Source organism: Mytilus californianus, unplaced genomic scaffold, assembly GCF_021869535.1.
Source record: "Mytilus californianus isolate M0D057914Y unplaced genomic scaffold, xbMytCali1.0.p SCAF_7, whole genome shotgun sequence".
NCBI lineage: Eukaryota > Metazoa > Mollusca > Bivalvia > Mytilida > Mytilidae > Mytilus > Mytilus californianus.
In genome coordinates, this window is record NW_026262723.1 from 23,560,103 (window position 1) to 23,583,906 (window position 23,804).

The 23,804-nt window shown below is 33.0% G+C and overlaps 1 protein-coding gene and 1 long non-coding RNA gene across 2 annotated transcripts; both read right to left on the reverse strand.

Annotated features, from left to right (window-relative positions):
* Positions 1–292: 292 nt before the first annotated feature.
* Positions 293–3,681, reverse strand: LOC127710198 (uncharacterized). The gene is made up of 2 exons (XR_007986039.1): positions 3,584–3,681; positions 293–1,051 (listed from the first exon to the last, which is right to left on the reverse strand). It is a non-coding gene; the product is annotated as an uncharacterized LOC127710198 (long non-coding RNA).
* Positions 3,682–20,563: 16,882 nt separating this feature from the next.
* LOC127710177 (zinc finger protein 239-like) lies at positions 20,564–23,539 on the reverse strand. Its single transcript, XM_052215939.1, has 2 exons — positions 23,492–23,539; positions 20,564–22,677 (listed from the first exon to the last, which is right to left on the reverse strand). Exon 2 carries the CDS (start codon positions 22,545–22,547, stop codon positions 21,507–21,509), a length of 1,041 nt encoding a protein of 346 aa, XP_052071899.1. The 5' UTR covers positions 22,548–22,677; positions 23,492–23,539; the 3' UTR covers positions 20,564–21,506.
* Positions 23,540–23,804: the final 265 nt, after the last annotated feature.

The following is a 23,804-nucleotide window of genomic DNA, read 5'->3' on the forward strand; positions in this document are numbered from 1 at the left end:
ATTCTGTTTCCTCTGAGGAAATTTGCGGCTTCAAATTTTCCTTTGAGGAAATACTTTTTTCTGTGAGGATATTTTTTTCAACTACAATTTCCTTTGAGGAAATTTTTGACAAACACTTTTCCTTAAGGGAAAATTCAAGACCACAAATTTCCTCTAAGGAAAACATTGTTCTCCAAATTTCTTCTATGGAAATTTCTGTACATCACATTTCCCCTATTTTTACTCTATAGAAATTACTGAACTATACAAACAGTATGAACATATTTTTACAAGACTGAAAAATTAATACAAATAATATTTAAAACTTTAATAAATTTTTGACTGAAAAGTATCATGACATACAAAAACAATAGTCTTACTGTTTAGGTCTAGGTATTGTACATACTTTATATGACTTTAACTTTGATAATTTAAAATATTTTTGTAGCAAAGTATTTTGTTTTCTTTGTTATTGTTTCAATGCAATACATTAATAAGCAACTTATTTGAATGTCATACCATTTGTGGTGTTCTTAAGAATGCGTTCATATTTGCAGATTAAATAAAATAAACTCTTTTCTTGTTAATTTAGATTTTCTTCTGTTTCAGCTGCTGTGTACAGTTTTTCAATTTACTCTGAAGAGTTCAGTGCATAGATTATTCCATCAACTAAACATTTCCTTTCAATTCTTAGAGAAAACATTTTTTCAATTTGTTCTTCAAAGATCATCTTTAGTATAGTTGATATGAGGGAGTGATGTAATTGAGTGGATAAAACTGGTGTTCCTTTCAACAAAAAAATACTGTTTTTTCTACATTTCTCCCTTCTTCGACGAATATAAATAATATGTTGTTGCATTTATACAATTGTGTTTTTGTGCATCTATGATAGAACTCCATTTTGTTTATAGCCATAATCATGTGATTATGATGAAATTTCCTATTTCTTTTTTGCAGGAAAGCACACATTCCATTTCACATTAATCCAATTAGCGCACCATGTAGATAAATATCAACTCTAAGTTTCCTCTTCAGTATTGACCTATTGATCATGAAAACCAAGATGTCTGACCTATAACATGTATAAATACACAAAATAAACAAATACAATGTTATAAATGGAGAGAGAAACAGCAAAAACAAGCATTCTGTGAGTATTGCATGGCAATACATAGTCCCTTTCCGGTTAAAAATTCATTGTATTTGAACAAAATTCTAACTTGATCTATAACTTGTTATGGTGTAAACTATATAATAAATATCAAAACAACATATTCAAGCATGACGAAAAAAAGTGCAGAAAACTGATTATTTGAGTGAATTTTATAAGTCCAAGAACCATAACTCTGCACAAAATTATCAGCCCAAAACAAAATTCGAACTTGATCTGTAACTTGTCATGATTAAACTATATACCAATTATCAATTCAATATCTTCAAGAATGACAAAATGACAAAAAAAAGTATGGAAAACTGATTTTTAGTGAATTTTCCAAGTCCGAGGACCATAACCATGATAACTCTGCACAAAATCATCAGACCAGAACAAAATTCAAACTTGAACTGTTACTTGTCATGATTAAATTATATACCAATTATCAAATCAATATCTTCAAGAATGACCAAATGACAAAAAAAAGTATGGAAAACTGATTTTTAGTGAATTTTTGAAGTCAATGGACCCAGGGGCGTAGCTAGGTATCCAATCTATTCCTTTCTGATTGAGGATAGTTGATAGATACGTTAATTGATAGTACATATAGACGATCCTTAATTAAAAGAATAGGCACGTAAACACTGAGATTGCTATATATAATAATACTATCCTTTGTGCTAGACATCGACCATCCATCTTTTGATTATTAAACCTTCACCCCGGCCACACAAACACATACACTCACACACAGTTGATGCCCAATGCAGAAGTTCGGTTTTGTTCATACTATCGTGACAAAATTCAAGAAATTCATATTTTCTGATATCCTCTACTGTAAAATCCCTACCTGCTTAGGAATAATTATGGTCATTACACGTAGATCTGAGAGTACTCGAAGTTATTGAAAGCTAGCTGATTGATTGATTGCTAACTTAACGTCCAGTGGCAAATAGTTATGCATGTTCAGGACAAAAACAAATTTACAATAAATACAGGTAGCCATTAGGTCCTGTAATAGGGGTCGTCCAGGAGGAAGGTCTGAAAATTTGAAAATGCCATTAGAAAATTTGGAGATAACTGTATTGTATTTTAAGCTTGGCCTTCGTAAAACGTAGATTTTACTGTCGCAAATTGAGTTTACCTATCGACGCGTAGCGGAACTATAGGTAAATGAGGGTTAATGGATAGGGACAGAAATTTTGCCTTTCAGCAAACCACCTTCGAACCCCTCAAAGAGTTGTTGCAAGTATTATAAAACGTGCAAACTGAAAGAGCGTGGCATTCTCTCTACACTAGCCATCGGAGTTAACATCCCCTTTCTGACCATACATACAATTCTACCCAATACTCCATTCACTAAGGATGATAGACTATTGTACAAATTATATTTGATAATTAAAGAATTTTGACGACTTCACGTGCATCTACAGATAACGTTGTCATTATCTTTTTTAATACAAAAAAAAATTTTGAAAAAATTATGTGTAGGCACGTGCCTAAAGTGCCTTACGGCAGCTACGCCCCTGGGACCATAACTCTGCACAAAATCATCAGACCGGAGCAAATTTGAACTTGATCTGTAACTTGTCATGATAAAACAATGAATCAAATATCAAATCAATATCTTCAAGCATGAAGAAAAAATGTGTAAACTGATTTGCCGGACTGACGGATGGACAGACAGACAGACAGACGGAGGGAGTGCAAACCTAAAGTCCCCTTCGACTTCGTCGGTAGGGGACTAAAAAGCTTATTTTGTCATGTTTATGAACATTTTAAAAATATTTCCTTTCTTACTTGTGAGTTCTCTTAATTCCGTGCTTTTTGTCTATGGTTTTTATATTAGTTGATTTTGTGCATTTTATCAATCTTTTGAGTTGATGCAATTGCAACGGTTATTTTACAGTTTGTTCTTTATATGTTGAGCTGTTAAACCACTGCCTTTGTGTCTTTTCGATTGAAGGGAATGTATAAATTTCCTGCTTAGTCCGGTCTGTGGCTTTTTTTGCAGGAAATCTATGTCACGTGTTGTCTGGTGAAGAGTTGTTTTATTGGCCATCATGCCACATCTTCTTATTTTTATATAACCATACCATATTCTTATTGTGTCTGTCCCAAGTTCGGAGCCTGTAGTTTAGTCTGACACTAAAATTTAGTGGTTGTTGTTGTTTCATATCTGTCATATTTATTTTTTGTAATTTGTTTTGTTATAAACTAGGCAATTAGTTTTACAGTTTGGATTGTTTCAAATTTTTTAATCTGAGGGCCTTTTATAGCTGACTACTTTGACTATAGGGTATGGATTTTCTCATTATTGAAGGCCGTCACTGGCCTATGATTGTTTTCTTAGAACCATGTTCAATAGTTTTCATATTTAATATACCACATCTTTTTATTTTCATAATAATCATTTTTCAAGGGCAATAACTTTTATAAAAGTGGCCTTACCATTTAGGTTTTGTTGACTTCTGCAAATTTTAAATTGCTTATCATTTCTGCTGTTTATAATTTCTCTGTATCTTCTATAGTTCTTGTCTTACACATAACTTGAAGAGTAAAAATTTTTATTTAATGACATCTTGCATCAATAATTATTTTGCTGTTTAATGTATATTAATGCGTGTTTAATAAAAAGCTGTAGTATCATGAGTGCATGATAAGCTTGTTGCACTTTTAGCTTGTCTTTATGCTTTAAATGAATTTTAATGATCAACTAGAAAAACTGTGAGCACTGCTCAAATAAGACCCCCCCCCCCCCCAAAAAAAAAAAAAGGACATGCACACAGAGTGGTATTCATTGACATAAAACATGAACATAATTTGGCTCCATTTAGTGTATTTAAGTTTATGGCCGTGATTTTTGAACAAATACATTTCTAAAACCTTCCAAAGTGTGAAAATGGACAATTTTAAACCACTTTTCAACAAATAAAGTTCCATAACTCTGCATCTTATATAACGGCAATAAATATGGGACGATACTCCCGCTTGCATATCAAATAAAGTTATAAAGGGACATAACTGAAGAACGTTAAATGTGACACTACCCAAATGTGAACTTGATCTGTATTTTGTGGTAATAAGCATTGTGTGCAAGTTTTATAACATTTGGTTGAGGCAAACTAAAGTTAGAGAACGGGAAACCAAAAATTCAGCAATTTTTCCATTTGTAAAGGAGCATAACTATAGAACGGTTACACTGACACCACCAAAATTTACACTTGATCTGAGTATTCTGGTAATAAGTTTCATAAAAATTGGTGAAAGAATTCTTGAGTTACCATCCAAAGTTCCAATATTACAAAAACTTAAATCAGAAATTTTTAAAAATTGAAAGGGAAATTATCATGATTATGTTAATATATAAAAACAATTCACCAAGTTTCATGAAAATTGCTCAAAGCATTATTGAGTAATAGTCAGAATACTGGAAAATCCCCTCTTTTTATGAATAAAATCCTCAACTTGGAATTGTAAAATCTAAAATCTATTAAAATCGAAAAAGGAGCTTAATTATATCAATAGATAATTCACCAAAGTATTATGAAAATTTTTTGCTTAATGTATTTTAATCACATTGATAAAATTCAAAGACTATCGAAGACACTATATCATGTATATGGTTTTCTTGAATTAAAAAAGTTGGAATTAAGTGCATGCTAGAATCAGGAGGTTCAGAGCAAAACAGGCTATATATACCATATTTTTACTCTTAATATGCATGTTTACTATCAACGTGAATCTCGACTATAGAGCTATATTAGTATATATATGGTACAAAGAAATGATATATATTGAAAAATCTAAGATTTATGATAATAAGGGGGAGGGACTATGGGGGGCTCAAAACAGGATCCTGTCATCAAGCACCTATGCATCGACATCGTTGTCTTGCGGAAGAAACGATTGTGGCGCATTAACAAAAAATCGATCGAGATTCACGTTGATAGTAAACATGCATATTAAGAGTAAAAATATGTTAAATTAGTATATATATGGTACAAATAAGTGATATATATAGAAAAATCTAAGATTTATGATAATAAGGGGGAGGGACTATTGGGGGCTCAAAACAGGATCCTGTCCTCAAGCACCTATGCATCGACATCGTTGTCCTGCGGAAGAAACGATTGTTGCGCATTAACAAAAAGATCATGTCTGTGGTGACATGTTAGTGTGTGTGTGTATACCAATATTTGAATTTTCTGAGCCTTCTTTTTGAATAATTGGTACAATTGAAATTTTTGGTACAATACTGACGTCGAGTGCTGTTGTTGTGCTGTTTATTTTTTACAAGAGCGATCAAGCAATGCAGGGGAAGGAAAATTACTTAAAAGACTAAAATGAGCCGCAACTAATAGGTTACGTACATAAATATTTTACTATGCAGTCAGTATCCCGATATACATGTATATATACTCTGAGACTCATTTCACAAAACATCGTACAAGTGAAAATACTCGTAAGTCATGAACATTTTAGATCACTTAAAATTTAGTATTTATAACTTAAATTACGACCAATTTAAATCGAAAGATAATTTGTCAAATGAGCTCCTGGTTCATAAACCCGGTGCTGCATTTTTTTTTTGCACGCGTTAAAAGTGCCGGGATCTGACAAAGCTTTCAAGAGCTTATTTCATCGTATCTATGTCTGTTAGTGTGAATTTATTATTTATCACAAAAAGCATATGCTAATTTCTTTTCTTTCAATACGAAGTACCTCCCCCCCCCGCCATGTCACAAACTATAAAAAAAACCCGACCAAATGACCAACTATAGCATGCAAAAATATATAATTTGTAAAGACTTCGCATGCAACTAGGCCTATAGCTCTATTTTCGTATAGATCCCATAACCTTACGATTAAAAGTCAGATTATGTGTGTGTTAGTTTATTAGAAAATTCAACGAGACACGTCCTAATCAGGTAAAATCCAAAAATACCAATTTACAAATTTAGATCTACTACCTGTTGTATATTGCTAACTTTGATTGTATATTGCCCAACTCCAACATCGTGAATAGATATGCCATGTATATATATGTTTGGTACGGGATGGCGGCTTCGAAGCGGAGACAAAAAGACCCAGATAAATGAAAATCAAAATGTAGAAGTTTGTTGCTGAGAACTTTTTTTAAAAAGAACTAGATTCATATCTAAGAATTTGAATAAAGCATCTCGTTTTTTTTAGATAAATTGTTAACTATTACTAGCTATAATAATTACCCCATTATAAGTATTCGCAAAACATGAAGTTAATGATCAATGGAAATGAAAACACTTCACAAAGTATAAATATTATTTGGAAAACGGACAGACAGTCATAGGACAATTATAGTTCGAATAAATTAGTTTACAATAGTTATTGAAAGGTTATTAGATAAATTTATTTTACAGTAAAGGCTTCATATTTTTAAATCAGTTATTTGTAAAAGAAAAGTGACATTTTTGACACCATGGAGCCAGTTAATCAAAAAACCACCATGGCGGATTTTTTTTCTTTACAATCATTGATCATTATTAATATTTAAGAATAACTTTTGTTTACAAATTCGTTTTTATAAATAATGGTTCAAGAAAAAACTTCGACGTTTTTGAAAATTAGTCTGTTAGTTTCCAAAGAACAATATATCCCAAAAACTGAACTGTGAATTTTCAATCGTTACGTTTTGTTGGTCTTTCGTAAAATTAAAAAAAAAACATACGTCACAATGTAATCTTAAAAAGGGTGTGGGTCGCGAATGGAAGAAATTCAAAATTGATCCTTCAAGAGACAAGTGAACGTGGGAGATATTCATTCCCTTTTGTAAAATACTGAGTTTTGGCTGCTTAACGTCAAGTGGGAAATATTTAATGTATGTTCAGGACGGGCGAAAATATATTAACAATATTAACAATAAATACGATAGGTAGGTCTTGTAATTGAGACCGTCCGTGATACGGTCGGGAAAATTTTGACTCACTGAAAAAGGAGGGACAGGAATTTGGCATAACACCAGGCTACTTACGGTCCACTCGAAGAGTTGTTGTAAGGGTTCTTCATGTGGAAAAAGCATTGCACTCTCGCTACACGAGCTAGGCTTCGGATTCAACGTCCCCATTCTGAAGTGGCTGCATGAGCACAGCCCAATGGAAGTCCCACTATACTGCTGAGGTTTGATTGCCGGTCAGAAGAAGACCTGTAACGACGCTATTTCTATCTCAAGTCACCCATGGGGCTCCTATTGTTTTGTTGATATTTTTTGGTTACCCTATTGTAAAAAATAATGTTTCGCGGCATAAAGGACGTTACTGTAGTTCGCTAACGAACTCGCTTCTTGTTCCATTGAATACAAAGGAAACAGTCATCTAAAATATTTATATTTTTCTTGAACTACAATAAATAAAGTAATTTATTTAAAAATGTATTCTTTAAAGGTCAATACTGATTAATTAATTGTTAAGAAAACAATGGCTTCGTGGCTAATAAACAATTTCCTAAACTGAAAAAAATGTAATAAATATAAATCTTTTAAAAACATTTTCCTATATATTTGAACAATTATTAACAAATTATCCTTGACTATTTGTCCACTTACCAAAAAGGTATGGCCAATTTCCCCTTTATTTGTTTCACATGTTCAAATTTAATAAATTGATGAATTTAATAATTTATTAACATCATAAATCCTTGTTATATATTTACTTCGGTAGAAAAGAAAGTCTTCGGTTACAGATATTTATGTCGAAAACAATTAAAAGCAACAAAATTTCTTCTGGTTTACAGTTTTCTGGCACTGGCCTCACAATAGAGTAATATGCATAGGTTCAGATGGATTGTCAGACATAAAAGGTGAAGGAATTAAGGTTTAGAAGTGCTATATTTGTTGCATTCATCAATAGGGTGCCAATATTGACCATTTTCTTGATTATTCCTGACCCTCATAAACATTTTAATCTTTTGGAATCTCAGGACTGACAGTTTTACACCGGCTAGAAGTCTACGGTTCCTAAAACTTTTGTCGACAGCAATAAGAATGTATAGCTTTACACAAATTGAGAGATTTATAAGTGTACGGTTACTGATATTTATGTCGAAAACAATTTAAAGCGACAAAATTTCTTCTGTTTTACAATATTCTTCACCGTATTGTCATTTTTTTTACTCAAGTACATCTCATTCTTAACTTTTTTAATGGGAAATTATAAAGGTAGCAAAACTATTGTCGTGGTTAAATAACTCTTAACTGACACAATTTTAATTGTCCAACCCATTAACAGACTTTATTCCCCTAATAGTCACTAAAACGTGGTATTACTCACGTTATATTACAATTATGAAATATTCACTAATGTCAATTTATTTTTTAGAACCAAAGTACTATTTTGTGTCCTTTAAATGATATCTAAAATTGTTTGTTTCGCCTTTTATTAAAACAATTGCTATGCGTATAAGCATAAATACCTCATACTTGCTCGACGCCTTTTAGTTTTACTGAAGTTTGCGCAGACTATGAAATGTTTTTACAGGTGGAAAATGTTCTATGATAGATATCATTTTGTCAGACACTTTTCTTTTTTTTATTTGGTTCTTATAATATGCCAAAAATCTGTATATTTAACAGAGTTGAACATTTAAATTGTGCGTCTTACTCTTAACAGACGTATAACCGACCCGATTAACAGACCAACCGCCGATATAGCCGCATACTCAATATAGATTAACCGACCAATCTCTCGGTTAGCCGAGTGTCGGCCGTGCTACGGAGACTGAACACTTTGTCGACAGATATAGAAAGTGCCAATATTTCTTCTTTTATATGATATTTAAGTGCTGGTCTGATAAATGAGTATTTTTTTGCCTCATGCTGGAGTGTTTGAGTTAAATTATATTTATTATTATTTTTTTTTTTTTTTTTTTTTTTTAACTGTATTGATTTCCTCTTTGCAAGTGGACCACACACTTTAAATTTCACACACCTAATTCTGAGAATGAGAAACCATGAAAAACTCTTTTGGACCGTGTGAAATAGCTGGCGTATTTCGTCTTTCATCGATTTTGTTCAAACACGTTTCATGTTGATACTCAATAACCCCGCTAGATATACACGTCTTATATACACCAATAGCTGGCGCATTTTGCCAGCTTATGTATACAAAAAAGTTCCAGCTGTAAGGTAGTAAAATGACGCAGTTTTCGTTATTCTTGTGGAAAAATTGCAAATCTGTCAAAGAATTTGGAGGATTTTTGAACCCAACATTTTTTGTACAGGAATGAAGTCTCCGACCTGAGGTTATCCTGAAAGAACTTGAAAAAACGAGTTTTATTTACCTAGATGTTTTTCCGATTACTTGAGAAATGGCAAAGATACGAGCCTCAGAAAATGACCAGATTGCAATGTTACAGGTTGATAGGAAAAGAAGGGCTTTAATATGAACGACAAAACAATATATTGATCAAATTGCTTCCTGTCTGAACTTTCCAAAACGCCAAAGGTCTTTCAAATCGGTTGAGAAATGCCAGTGTTATTAACGTTCAAAGTCTGTATGCACTTTTTCAATGAGGGTTGGGGTTAGAGTTAGGGTTAGGGTTAGGGTTAGGGTTAGGGTTAGGGTTAGGGCTAGGGTTAGGGTTAGGGTTAGAGTTAGGGGAATGCGCTGTTTTGGCACCTTTATTACCGCTCCCCTAATTTGGTTAGGGGAATGCGGTAGTCGAGCGGTAAATGGTAACTTTTTTGCGGTAAATTGTCTCTTTTTGGCGGTAATTGGCTGTTCCCGTTTTTTTTTGGTTCGGGAATGCGAAAAAATGGCAACTTTTTTGCGGCAAATGGTACCTAATTTTCAAAAAAAAAAAAAACTAAGTCCAGCTTTTTTTTCTTGTTTTTTTAATGTTGATTTTATTTCATGTTTTAGACCATTTTGAGTATTTAAAACTATGTTTTATGTTACATTTTTTTTTCTAATATTTTTTTCCAATGACCTTCGAACCAGTGCACATTCTTCATTTTTTTTATCAAAATGCTTAACGCTGTTCAAGATCATCTAAGTAGATGCTACTCTTGAATTCTATCCACATGAAAAAATCCTCCTGTGCTCAGTTAACTGTATTTTTCATCCCAAAGTGGGATAAAAATTACCGTTTTCCAATTTTTTTTACGAATTCTTAGAACAGTGGGTGAGCTTTTTTTGACAATTCATTGACCGTTATAAGGTGTGTAATTCTGATGATGTCAGATTGCCAAAGTAGGGAAAAAATTAGCGCTCTGCGATTTTTTTGACAAATTCTAAGAACAGTATTTAAAAAAAAATGTGTTTTTTTTTTTTACAAATGAATGAATGCTATGAGTTGTCTGTGGTTCAAAATGACAACAGACCTTCTACTGTTGTCATAGAATACTTGCATTCGTTCTCAGCAGTGATTTTTGTGAGAAGCAGTCTTGATAACCTTTTCGGAGCACCTGATGTAATACAAGTTGTTCAAGGTCTGTGATTCTCAATTAATTTCAGTTTTCAATGTTGTATGTTGTTGTTTTTCCTTGTGTTTCTTCTTTCCACTAGTTGCCCTTTTTAAGAGTAACCTTTTACCGCTAATCACTTCACACATTACCTTATCTAGCTACTTTGAACTTTGATTGTATTACAAATAAAGTTTACCCTGTAAATGACTCTATCAAACAAACACCTTGATGCTAATTTATTGTGTTTAACTTTAACAATAATGTAAATACTTGCAATTGAATTTTTTAACATGTTTTTCAGTACAACGAAACTAATAAAAAAAATGCATTGAAACTTTGTAGATAGGTTTCTAGTGGCATATACAAGAAATTGTGAAGGTTTTTTGTGAAACTTCCGACTAATGAAAAAGTTGAAAAAATTATGACCCATTTTTCCATGAAACTCATCTTAGTTCTGTATCCACGATATCCATTGTACATGAATAAGTCTTTGTGTATCTCAAGATCATTATCTTGTTCTAACAGATCATAAATTTCGTAGCTGTAGCATGTCTGATTACATCATGCAAAAATGTACTAATAACCTCGTTTTAAATGTGTGTGTTTTTTTTTTTTTTTTTTTTTTTTTTTATGGCTTGAAAATGAATAATAAATTCAAATTGTCTCAAACTTTATTCTCTTTCTGCTTATTCCAGAAGAACGTAAAATAAAAAAATACAAATATCAAATCTCTGTTTGAATATATGAAAATAATAATAAACACAGAAAAACCGCGCACTTCACTCACAGAACTACAGAGTAATATAAACTCACAAGTATAAAAAAAAAAAAAAGAAACACACAAACACATTACACATTAACACACACAAACACATTAACACACACTAACACAGAAACACATTATAACACACAAACACATTAGCACACACACAAACAAACACACACACACACACACTAACACACAATTACATATATACACATACACATACACATACACATAGACACATAGACACATACACACATATGCATATATACATATACACATATACATATATACACCTATACACATATGTACACACATATACACATGTATATGTTAATTGACATATACACATACATATGTGGATTGACAAATACACATACACATATAAAATATATATTTAATGTTAACATTAATTTCTCTCTATATATATATACATACATATGTATATAGATATATGAAAACATACAAATACACATAAAACACACACACACACACACACACACACACACACACACACACACACACACACACACACACACACACACACACACAATAAACATTTAATATATACATACATTTATATGCACACAAAAATATGCACACACACACACAAACACACGATTGTAAATGATCAGCTGAAATCAACTACAAGATTATGACATATTCAAGTGCTAAGAAATCTTTAAGTCACTTTATTTATTTCGGTCCTCTCTGTTCTCTCTGTTTTTTTCTAAATTCGCAACGCACACGATCTACTATTTTCTTTAAGTATGTTTCCCCAAATTTTCTTTTGAATTTATCTAACAACTGGCATCCTCTGTCGTCTTCTTCCATTGCTTGTATAATGCTGGCCAAATTGACGAACCCGTTTTTGAAATTGTCACTACAAATTTCCAGTAGTATTTTCGCCTCCTCAGGCTCAAAACTTCTACGCTTGTGGTGTCCTTTTTGCGAGTCTATAATGTCATCGTCTATAATGTCATCAGTAACTTCTCGATAGTTCTCCTCATCCTTCAGTGTATCTTCTTGTTCATCCATCATATCTTCTCCATCTTCCTCATCAATCTCTTTATCTTTCTCGTTCATCTCGATATCTTCCTCATTCAAGTTGAATATTTCGTGGGACATACCCAGGTTTACCGGACCCTGTGCCGCTGTTTTGTGATCTGCAATCTGAAAAAGACATATTTGTAGATATTTATTTGTTTAGTTTTGAAAAAAAATGAAGACATATTTTCGATTTTTGCAGTAGATGGATACAATATATGGACGCAGGTGGTTACTGAAATGCGGCAAATGACTTCGTTTTGTGAACTAGTAAGCATTATTTGCAAAATAGTTACCAAATACCTTTAATTGGTTACCACATACCGCAAAAGGTTACCAAATACCGTTTATTGGTTACCTTTTACCGTAAAAGGTTACCAAATACCGTTGTAAGTTACTATATACCGCAAATACTGACGGTATTTAGTAACCTTTTTGCGGTGAAAAGTAACCATTAAACGGTACTTGGTAACCTTTTGCGGTATATGGTAACCAATAAGCGCTAGTTGGTGACTATTTCACGGGGCAAAATGGTTACCAAAATACCGTTATTGGTTACCTTTTACCGCAAAAGGTTACCAAATACCGCATTTTAGTTACCAGATACCGCAAAAGAGTTACTATATACCGCAAATACTGACGGTATTTAATGACCCTTTTGCGGTGAACAGTAACCAATAAACGGTATTTGGTAACCCTTTTGCGGTACAAGGTAACCCATAAGCGGTAGTTGGTGACTATTTTGCGGTAAAAGTTTACTTTTTTCCGGTAATTGGTTACTTTGTATCCAATTACCGCATTAAAGTTGCAAAATACCGTTAACTCATTTGCGGTGAAATGGTAACGTTTGCGGTAATTGTCAACTTATTTGCAAAACACTTCATACAGCAAAGCAAAGTCTTCAAATGTAAAATAGTTTTTCATGTTTTTGAAGAAAAAACATAGGATGTGGTTGTCAGTAAAGTATACATACAGTATGTGGAAAAAAGTCATTTTATTTTCATGTACTTTTCACAAATGATCCTGGAAATATGTGTACTATGTATTTTCATATGATGTAAGGTTTTTTTATTTTTTTACCTGATGATATAACATACATTTATAGTAACTTCTGTCATCCATAAAATTTACAAGTTGATGTTAAAACTTCAAATTCATAAAAAATCATTGATTCAAACAAACTATTAACATCTGTTAGGACATGAATCCAAGATTGTTGAACTTTTTTATATTTTCAAGTTTATAACCTAATCAGAAAGATTATTGAAAAGGACTTTTCCATATCTTAGGGTCTGGATGGGGTTTACAGCATAAGAGAATAATGGGCAAAGACTGCAGAAAATTGGAAAAAATGAAAGGATAGAAAATAAAGGGGTGCTAACATGTAAAAAATTGAGAATAATGGGCAAAAATGTAAAGAATAGAGAAAAATTACCTAACAATTTAAAGAATGTAGAATTGCAGGATCCCCTATCCAGCGACTCTTTTCACAAAAAATCTTACGATTAAAATTGATTGTAAATTATACTGAAATGTGTATGACTTACGAGTATTTTCACTCTTAAGATTTTTTGTGAAAAGTGTCGCGGACCCTTATATACTGTATTTTATTTGTAAAACATTTTTATTTTTTAAACATTTGTAACATTTTTCTAACATGGACTGTAAAATCAATTTCTATTGTTGAAGAATGAATTGTTGCCCTTTAGATATTTTTTAAGATATTTTCTCTGTTGGGTTGCTGTCTCATTGACATAAAACCCACATCTCCTTTGGTTCATTTTCACTCAGTATTGTTTATGCTTTATTATATTACTTTATCACATCATCATAGCATTGTTTTTTTTTTATTTTCCTGCAGGCAACCTCAAAGATTAAACTATTAAGAAAAGCATATGAAGATGCCACAATGGAGTTTGGGAACAGTAGTGCAGGTAACAAAATCTTTTTTGTTTAGTAAAAAAAAAATCCTACATATTAGATACAAATTTATAATCAGCTTATAAGAAGATGTTTTGTTAAATTCTTAATATATGTATGAACAAGGCGCTATTAAGGAGTTTTCATTTAATTTGTTCTTTAAATTAGAGAGTAAATATAACTGGAGTTACCATGACATTATAGTATTAACCTATATTTGATTGAGTGGCCTTAAGGTTACATAATGAGTAAAATACCTACATGCATATGTTAGGACATGTAAGAACTAGATATGTTGTCTAAAGATTGGTTTCTGTTGACACAATTTGGGCAAGTGTTACTTCCCTTTTGTTGCCATGTAGGAGGTCTAAGTGCAAAAAATTCTTCATAAATCAGCCTAATTCAACGTGTTGTACTGTCCGCTAGACTTTAGAAAAAGATGTTTACCCAACAATTTGTTTTATTTCTTTTAGCCTTGCTTAATTCATTACTAAGATGGAGGGATATCTTATCAGGTTTGTTTTTACCACATGTTTCAATTTGTTTAGTCAAATAATTATATCAACTGTTGTCCCTAAATAATGGTGGCCAAGGGAAATAACTCAAATACTTCAGCTTCTTGACGTCTTCTGGTTATTTGTGTTGCTGTTACATTGATTTGTACCCATCATCTCCTTGTGTGTAGATTCATTATTATTGTTGGGGTACCAATTTTTCATCAATTTTGTGGGCAAGTCTCAGGGGGGCTACTTCCTATATACAAGGTGATAGGATGTGCCGCTGGAATAGGTCACATTTTCAAGCTTGAAAATATGCGAATAGGTGGGGAAACTATCAGAAATATATGACAAGGTCAATAAAGTTTCCATTACTTGTGATATGAAAAGCCCTGCCATTTTTTTTTCACATCCGAAAGTCTCGCCATAAGTAAACATTACATAAGGAATCTTAGCCTCAAATATTCCACTTTTCAACACACTACAAGAAACCCAACCAATATGGGAAAAGGGTACATTTTTACCTATGCAATACATGAAAAGGGCATACATTTTTAAGATTAAATTATATGAAAAGGATGGGGTAACAGAACCCCAATGGCACCCCCTATCAATTAAGTATTGAAGTGCCCAGCCCCCACTGCCCCCTCCCCCACCCCCACAGAGGCATAAGTGAACCATGAATTTAAATGTTCATGAAGCACAAATTTTCTATTGACTGGTATACAGATTTTTGCAAAACCACAAAATCAAATATCCACAAAAAATATAATTATTATACCCCCGCTTTAAAAAAGTGGGGGTATACTGTTTTACCTCTGTCTGTTCGTCCATCCGTCCCATGAATATTTTTCGTCGCATCTTTCTCAGGAACTACATCATAAGGATTTCTGAAATTTGGTTTTAGGGTTTATATAAGTTAGCTATAGTACCGTGTGATGCGTTTTCAGATTCATCACTCTAACAACTTCCTGTTTACCGAAATTTTTGGTGGGGGTATCATCAGTGAGCAGTAGCTCACAGTTTCACTTGTTTTTCCTTGATTCATGAAAAATTGGTTTCCACCAAAAATAAATCAATCCACAATAATATACTTCACAGGGGTGGGGGTTAAAATTAATCAGATTAGTCCAGATTACTATTATCTTTCTACCTAATTCAGATCTTTGGCTTGATTTCATTAGAATGGAGATGACCAATCCAAAAGGTCAACCTGAAAATATAGGGACTTTACACTACAGAGCTATCAACCAGTTAGATGGAGAGTTAAACCAGCAGTTTGTCACTGAATTCACCTTACTGCAGACAGGTCATGACATTGACATTTTGGAAAGCTAGCTGTTGCAGACAGGTCATGACATTGACATTTTGGAAAGCTAGCTGTCAACATTAATTTTGAAAAATAAAAGATTGTTTATTATTATGTTTTAGATCTTTTCTAATACAATAGTTTGTCTGGAAAGATAAAAAAAAATATTTACAAGAAAATGAAAGTTGGCACTTAAAGTTTATTCTGGAAGTCAAATATTAAAGTATACAACATAAAATTAATGAGATCTAGTACATGTAGTATGGTGGTAAATGAGACAACTATCTACCAGAATCCAAAGGACAAGAATGAAAACAACTATAGGTCACCATTCTTCAACAATGAGCAAAACACAAACTTAGTATGAAGTAAGCTATAAACTGCCCCTACCATAACAAAAGACACATTTATAAGAAGATATAACAAACAGCCTTATTTCTGCTTAAACAAATATGGCAGATGGCAAGAAACCGAAACCAATAAATTACAGGTTCCTGACTGTCGACAGGAATATAAAGACTCTGGATGTGTTAAACATGTTTATTAAGGTTGAACCCTCCCCTAAACCGAGACAGTGGTGAAGTGAAAAATCAATTGAATAAGGCTTGACTCATCAGACTGTAATGGACAAAAAAAAAAGACAATATACACAAAACTACTTGACCAGTTGATATTTGTTATTTCATATATTTGAATACCGACACAAAATGGTGTGTAATTATGCATTCAAAGACAAGGTTGCCTTCTCAGGTAGTTTGACTTTGTATCTTATCTCTCATCTGTGACAAAATTCTCAGAAGAGATATGGGGATGCTAATCAGGTAATGGTGTTAAGTATTTGTATAAAGCCTTATATTTGAAAAGGTAGAAGGCCTGGATGATTCATACCTCATGTTACAAAGTTTGTCATCTGTCCATTGTACTTGACTTCATTTTCATGGTTCAATGATTGCTTAGCAAACTTTTTTTTTTGGCATACAGAGACTACTGTAAATTTAGAAATTATTGTGAGGTTTTTACTTTAATGCAATTAATGGGACTACTTGAGTATAACAATAATAAGAACTCGCATTCTGATATCAAATACAATATATATCTCTACATAGCTTTTCCTAAAATTGCAAAAATTAAACTATTTTTGTTTTAAAAATCACAATAATACATGCATGCTATAATTTCTGAATTTATAGTAATAGGATAATTATATTTGATATATGGGATCCTTGCAAGATCAACATGTCTGTCAGATAGGTTCCCCTCGCTATACTTTATTTCATGGATCAGTGACCAAGGTTAAAGTTACATGAAAAGGTCCATTTCTCAGATACTGTAAGCATAGGTCAACTATTTGGTCTATGGAATGATTGTAAGGTGTACATGTCAAACTGGCAGGTTTATTTTGACCTTGACCTAGTTTTCTTGGTTCATTAGTCAATACTATTTTCTTGTGTTTTGTATGTTTCACAAATACTTGAAGCAATAGGTCAACTTTATTTGGTGAATTGGATGATTGCAAGGTGCACACGTCTGTCTTTGAGGCATCATCTGACCTTGACCTCATTTTCATGGTTCATTGGTCAATGTTGGGTTTCTGCAGTTTGGTCCTTTTCTCATTTACTATTAGCAATAGGTCAACTATATATATGGTATATGGAATAATTGTAAGGTATGCATGTCTGTCTGGCAGGGATCATGGATCATAGATAATGTTAGGTTTTTGCGACTCTGTATTAATACACATGATACATGCAAAACCTTTTTCTAAAAGACTCATTTAGTCTTAGATGCGTGATTTTTTTTTATTAGTTGTTAGTGGCTTTGAACTAGCAGTCAGTAACTGCGAGTACTCTCAGATCTGTACTTCGTGTCTTTTTGTTGTTTGGATGTACAAGTACCCGGCCACATCCACTTGTATTTGTAGTATTTGTATTTTTATCCATCTGATGAGTTAAGCCTCTTTCAATTGATTTTTATAGTTCGTTCTTATGTTGTACTGACTTACACCACTGTCCCAGGTTAGGGGGAGGGTTGGGATCCCGCTAACATGTTTAACCCCGCCACATTCTGTATGTATGTGTCTGTCCCAAGTCAGGAGCCTGTAATTCAGTGGTTGTCGTTTGTTTATGTGTTACATATTTGTTTTTCGTTCATTTTTTGTACATAAATTAGGCCGTTAGTTTTCTCGTTTGAATTGTTTTACATTGTCATTTCGGGACCTTTTATAGCTGACTGTGCGGTATGGGCTTTGCTCATTGTTGAAGGCTGTACGGTGACCTATAGTTGTTAATTTCTGTGTCATTTGGTTTCTGGTGGAGAGTTGTCTCATTGGCAATCATACCACATCTTCTTTTTATATCAACATAAAATCAATCATGATCAGTAAAGCAGATGAGACATTTCAGCATGTGCATTCTTGTTTTTATTGTTGCTATAACAACATACCTGCCAACATTTCAAAAAGCCCATGGGGGTTTAGCATGCAAGATGGCTCTCATTGTCCCACAAAACCTTTAAAGGGGCCTTCAAATTTATTTTAATGATGTTTATTTGCTTCTTCATACTTTAACAATCATATACCCATGGTAAAATTGATTGTTTTGTTTAAAATTGTGGACAAAATTGATCTTTTAAAATTTCCAATTGGGAGCCTCCATAGGGGAAATCCCCCACAAATAGTGACAGTTGGCAGGTATGTATAACAAGGCTTGATTCACAGGTAATTTAAAATGTAGATCTAAAGTCTTCCATGGAAAGTGTGTGCACTCCTGTACGAAATGGGACGCCCGTAAATGACACGGAAACCAGGCGTAGAAATCATACTCTATCAGGGCGTCATTGTAGTGTTTACGGAATGCATGTCCAGGGGTCAACCAGGCGTAAACCAGGCGGAAACCAAGCGTAACTGAGGCGGAAACCAGGCGTAAAATTATGCGTAATATTTAAATGAGTACGCCTTGTCCACAGAAAACCAGGCGTTATATGCAAATGAGTACGCCTGGTCAATAAAAAAACCAGGCGTAATATCCTTACATATAATACTACACTTATTTTAAATCAGTGTATTACCCTAGCTGTGTACTTTTGTGTATTTGATACAAACTTCTGTACTATTGCTTAAATTTCTCTTGTTTGACATGAAACTTGAAATATTAACCATTAATTGAAGACGCTATATAAATAAATACATATTAGACACACACTGGCTCAAATAAGTTTAAGTTTAAATTAGAATTATGACAATTAATTCTTCCTGAAATAAAACCAGCATTTTAACTAAGTTTTTTTGAAAATTAATGTCATTTGAACCAAAATATCAATGATAATACTGCAATTTAACTTAATGTGAAAGATTTTAATGTTATCATCCAAGGATGAAGGTTTTCGGAATTCAAAATTACTGTTAAAAAAAAACTTAGTTACTCACATAATTATCTTTTACCATGTATATTACTTTCCTTTTATTTCACAATTTTCATTAACCAATTTGATTCCATAATTCCAATTTCAAATTCTTCCAAAAAGCACAAAACAAGCTTAATTATCCCTGAATATCTAAAGCTGCCATAAGTCCAACTCTTGCAAAATAATACCAAAGAGTCAAATTTTGAAAAAAAATCCCATGATCCTTTATCAACAAAGCATTATGGGTTTTATGATTTACGCCATACCAACAGTTTTACGCCCGTAGGAAAATTTACGCCTTGCTTATTTCAATTCACGCCAGGTTTACCATATTTTCTACGCCCGTAAGGACTACAAATTTACGTTTCCTGTTCCCTTACGCCTGGATCAGGACACGTAACTACCTCTTACGCCTGGTTTACGCCAGATTTCCAGGCGTAATACGCCTTATAATTTCGTACGGGAGCTGCTGTCTACAAAGATTAATAAAGAAATGAAGTCCATATTTTGGTGTGGGAAACCGCAAATATCAGAGATAAAAAAATTAAATAAATTTAATAAGAATCATTGCAAATTTTCTGAACAATTGATAAAAATAGAAACGGTAAGGTCCATTTTTTTATATTGGGGGGGAAGCCATGAAATCACTTAAATAAAAAAAATAAAATTCAAATGCACAATTTCAACAGTTCAAGTTTTGTATAAGAAATTGAGAATGTTGAGATGAATTCTAAATAGATAATTACAAAGAATTGCATATTAACAAAGTAGGATGTGAATGATGACTATGCAAGATTACAAAAGTGAACACTATGCGTTATTAGGGGGTCTCATTGGGGGGTTCTGATCCCGGATCCCGCTTACTGTTTTGTCAGATTCCCGTATCCCGCTTACACTATGTACATAAGCAATTCTATTTTTTTTTTGTAATTTCCCGTGTCCCGCTAGACTTCATTTCCCGTTTTCACGGCACAATAATTTGACTTTCACGTGTCACGCTTACAAAAAATCGGCAATCCCAGGTCACGCTTAGACCCCAATGAGACCCACTTATTATACATTTTTTTGCTATAGTTTCTCTGTTGGGCAACATAATAAAATAAAAACAGAAAATAGTAAGTTCAAAACATGGGGTACATGTCTGAATGAGGTTTACAGAATAGAGAATAATGGATAAAAGTGCAGAATAAAGGGCCAAAAAAAATAAAGAATAGGGAAAATGTACGGTCTGTACCAACAAAATAAAATAAAAAAAATAAGAGAATAATGAGCCAAAAAGTTTTAGAAATGAAGAACTCCCTCACCCCATCCACACCCACACCCTCACAAGTTATATTAAAGGTCTGCTACCATGACAACAGGCCAGATGGATTATGGGATTTCCACCTTCCTCTGCGGAAGTGGGTAAAGAGTGAGCAAAATTTCTAAACAGTCCTCAGTGGCATCCTTATTACATGTCATTTCTATTTTATCATCATAAGAATTGAATGTACAAAACTGTGTAAAAAGTATGTTCAGTTTTTGTATTCACTAGATTTTCAAAATCAGAGATCAAATATCAATGGACTGTCCATAATGGCCAGGTGGAAAAAAACGAACATAATCCTTCATAATAAAGCTTTTTGTCCGTCTGAGGCAGTTTTCTGGATTTACCTTCATAAGGACGCTGAGCTACTTTGTGGCAGCCAGTTTTTATTGGTGGAGGATTTTTTAGCCAAAGTGCCAAGATAGAACAACCAACCATCTGAGTATCACGCATAAATTTGTTACCAATTTTACTGTGAACTAAGCATAATGGCTTAAGGTGTGTTCATATTAACTAGATTGACTAACAGACTTGTTACTATTAAGCCTGCTCCTTTTCCTTAACTTACATAAATTGTAGTATTTTTGCTGTAATCAATTCCTCCATTTGTATTTCTAAATTTACTGGGTTTTTTGTTACAATTGTCTTTTGTCCTTGACATTTTTCACTCAATAAGCTTGCATTTATTCTAATTTCTATTTTGATGTATATTCACATGCACTCTATTAATATGCCTCTGTACATGCTGACTTAGGCGAAATTCTTTACCACACACACCACACGAAAAGGATTTTTCACCCGTGTGTATAGCATAATGATTTGTCAAGTTGTGACGATTGCGAAATGCCTTATCACACATATCACATTTATAAGGTTTTTCACCCGTATGTATTCTTAAATGAGACCTCAAACTATGATGCTGATTAAAACTGTGCCCACATATCACACATTTGTATGGTTTCTCACCAGTATGGATGCTCATGTGCCTTGTTTTAGAATTTTTCTGACCAAATTGTTTCCCACATACTTCACAAGAATATGGTTTTTCACCAGTATGCGTTGTTGTATGCATCTTAAGGTTTTCAGCCAATCTAAATTCTTTACCACAGATACCACACGGATATGGTTTCTCACCCGTATGTTGTCTTTGGTGTATTTGTAGATGTCCACTCTGACTGAATGCTTTCCCGCACGTTTCACATTTATGAGATTTTTCTCCGGTATGTGTTTTTAAATGTCTCTTCAAGCTGTGATTCTGAGTAAACTCTTTATCGCACAGATTACACTTATAATGCCTTTCGTTTGTATGGGTTTCAAGGTGTCTTTTTAGGTTTCCTTTTTGGCCAAATGCTTTTCCACATTCTTGACATTTATAAGGTTTGTCACCTGAATGGGATTTTAAATGTGCATTCAAATTACTAATTTGTGTAAACACTTTATCACAAATGCCACAATTAAATTGTTTTTCACCAGTGTGGATTACCATGTGTTTTTGTAGCGTTCCTTTTTGAGTGAACATTTTGCCACATTCTTCACACTTATAACGTTTGTATCCAGTATGCGTAGGGTAATGTAACTTTAAGTAGCTAGGCTTAGTGAACTCTTTGCCACATAGATCACATCTGTAACATTTTTCACCAGTGAGAGAGAGTTCAAGATTTTCACTACAATTCAACTCTTTATATATAATTTGTTCAGTAATGAGGGATATTTCTCTTAAATTTTCCATTTCCAAAAAACAAACACATATGTACTCATAGAGGTTTTAAACTAAGTCTAAATATCAGGAAAAATGTTGTTTATCCATTAAGCTGAGATCTTCGGAAAAAAAAGCTGTTCTTTGACCCATTGAGCTGCATCTATAGAAAAAGAATATTGACACTGTGACCTGAATCTGCAGATAAAGCTGCTGTTGACAGAGGAATCTTGATCAGCTGATAATGTTGTTTCAGAAAAAGTATGTGTACTTGATTTTCAGAGAAAAAAATGACTGTTGTTGTAACAGTGAGATTGGTCTGGCCCAGAAAAGGCAGTTGTCGTTTTTTTTTTAATTATATATGCCATGTATAAATGTATGTTTATTTGTTGTAGTGTATTTTTTTTATGGAGGAGGGGGTGGTTAACTGATTCTGAAGGTATTGACAAGCAGTACTGATGATACAAAAAATTAACATTTTATTGCAAGCAACATGGCATTTTTTTCAAAATTTATAGCTACACATGCAGATTATATTTATTTAGTCAAACAATAAATACACTTTTCTATTGTAATGTCTCGAAAATATTGGATTTTATTTTATCATTAATGTCACTATTTGTGTTCCATACTTTTCGTGTACATATAATATATTTACCTTGTTTTATCTTGGATGATGATTTGTGTGTACAAGTTTGTCCAAGTATTAACATTGTTTTAAAAAAAAATAGACAAGCATTGGTATGCTTTCAGTGCAATTATAATCTGTGTACCTCAATCCATAAATAAAAATGTAATGTATGAAATCAAAGTGTCAAGTGCCGGAGTCGCAGTTCATTCTTGTCGATTGGAAGCAATACATTGAAAACGAAAGGTAAATATCATAAAATGGACAATTTAGTAAACTTTTCAATTTAAAAACTGTAACCATTATATACAGTTTACACAGAAATTACCAATAAATACATTTTACTCACACAAGATTCTAATGAAGATTGTCAACCGTCTGACAAAAAATGTTAAGATTTCCCAAGAAAGATAACTCTAAAGATTATTAACGACCTATCATAGGCGGAGAATTCAAAGATACATTTTATATTGATTTGCAATTTTTGCCAAGGAAGCTCACTGGAAAAAATGCATCTGCTAAATTTGGGAGACTTCCTACATAATTACATATTAAATTTATCACAATTTTTAGGTCTATATATATATTATAGGCAGTGGTTATTTGCCGACGTAGTCCGAGATTACTCTGACGGACCCACGGCCCCAGCTTGTCTGGCAAAA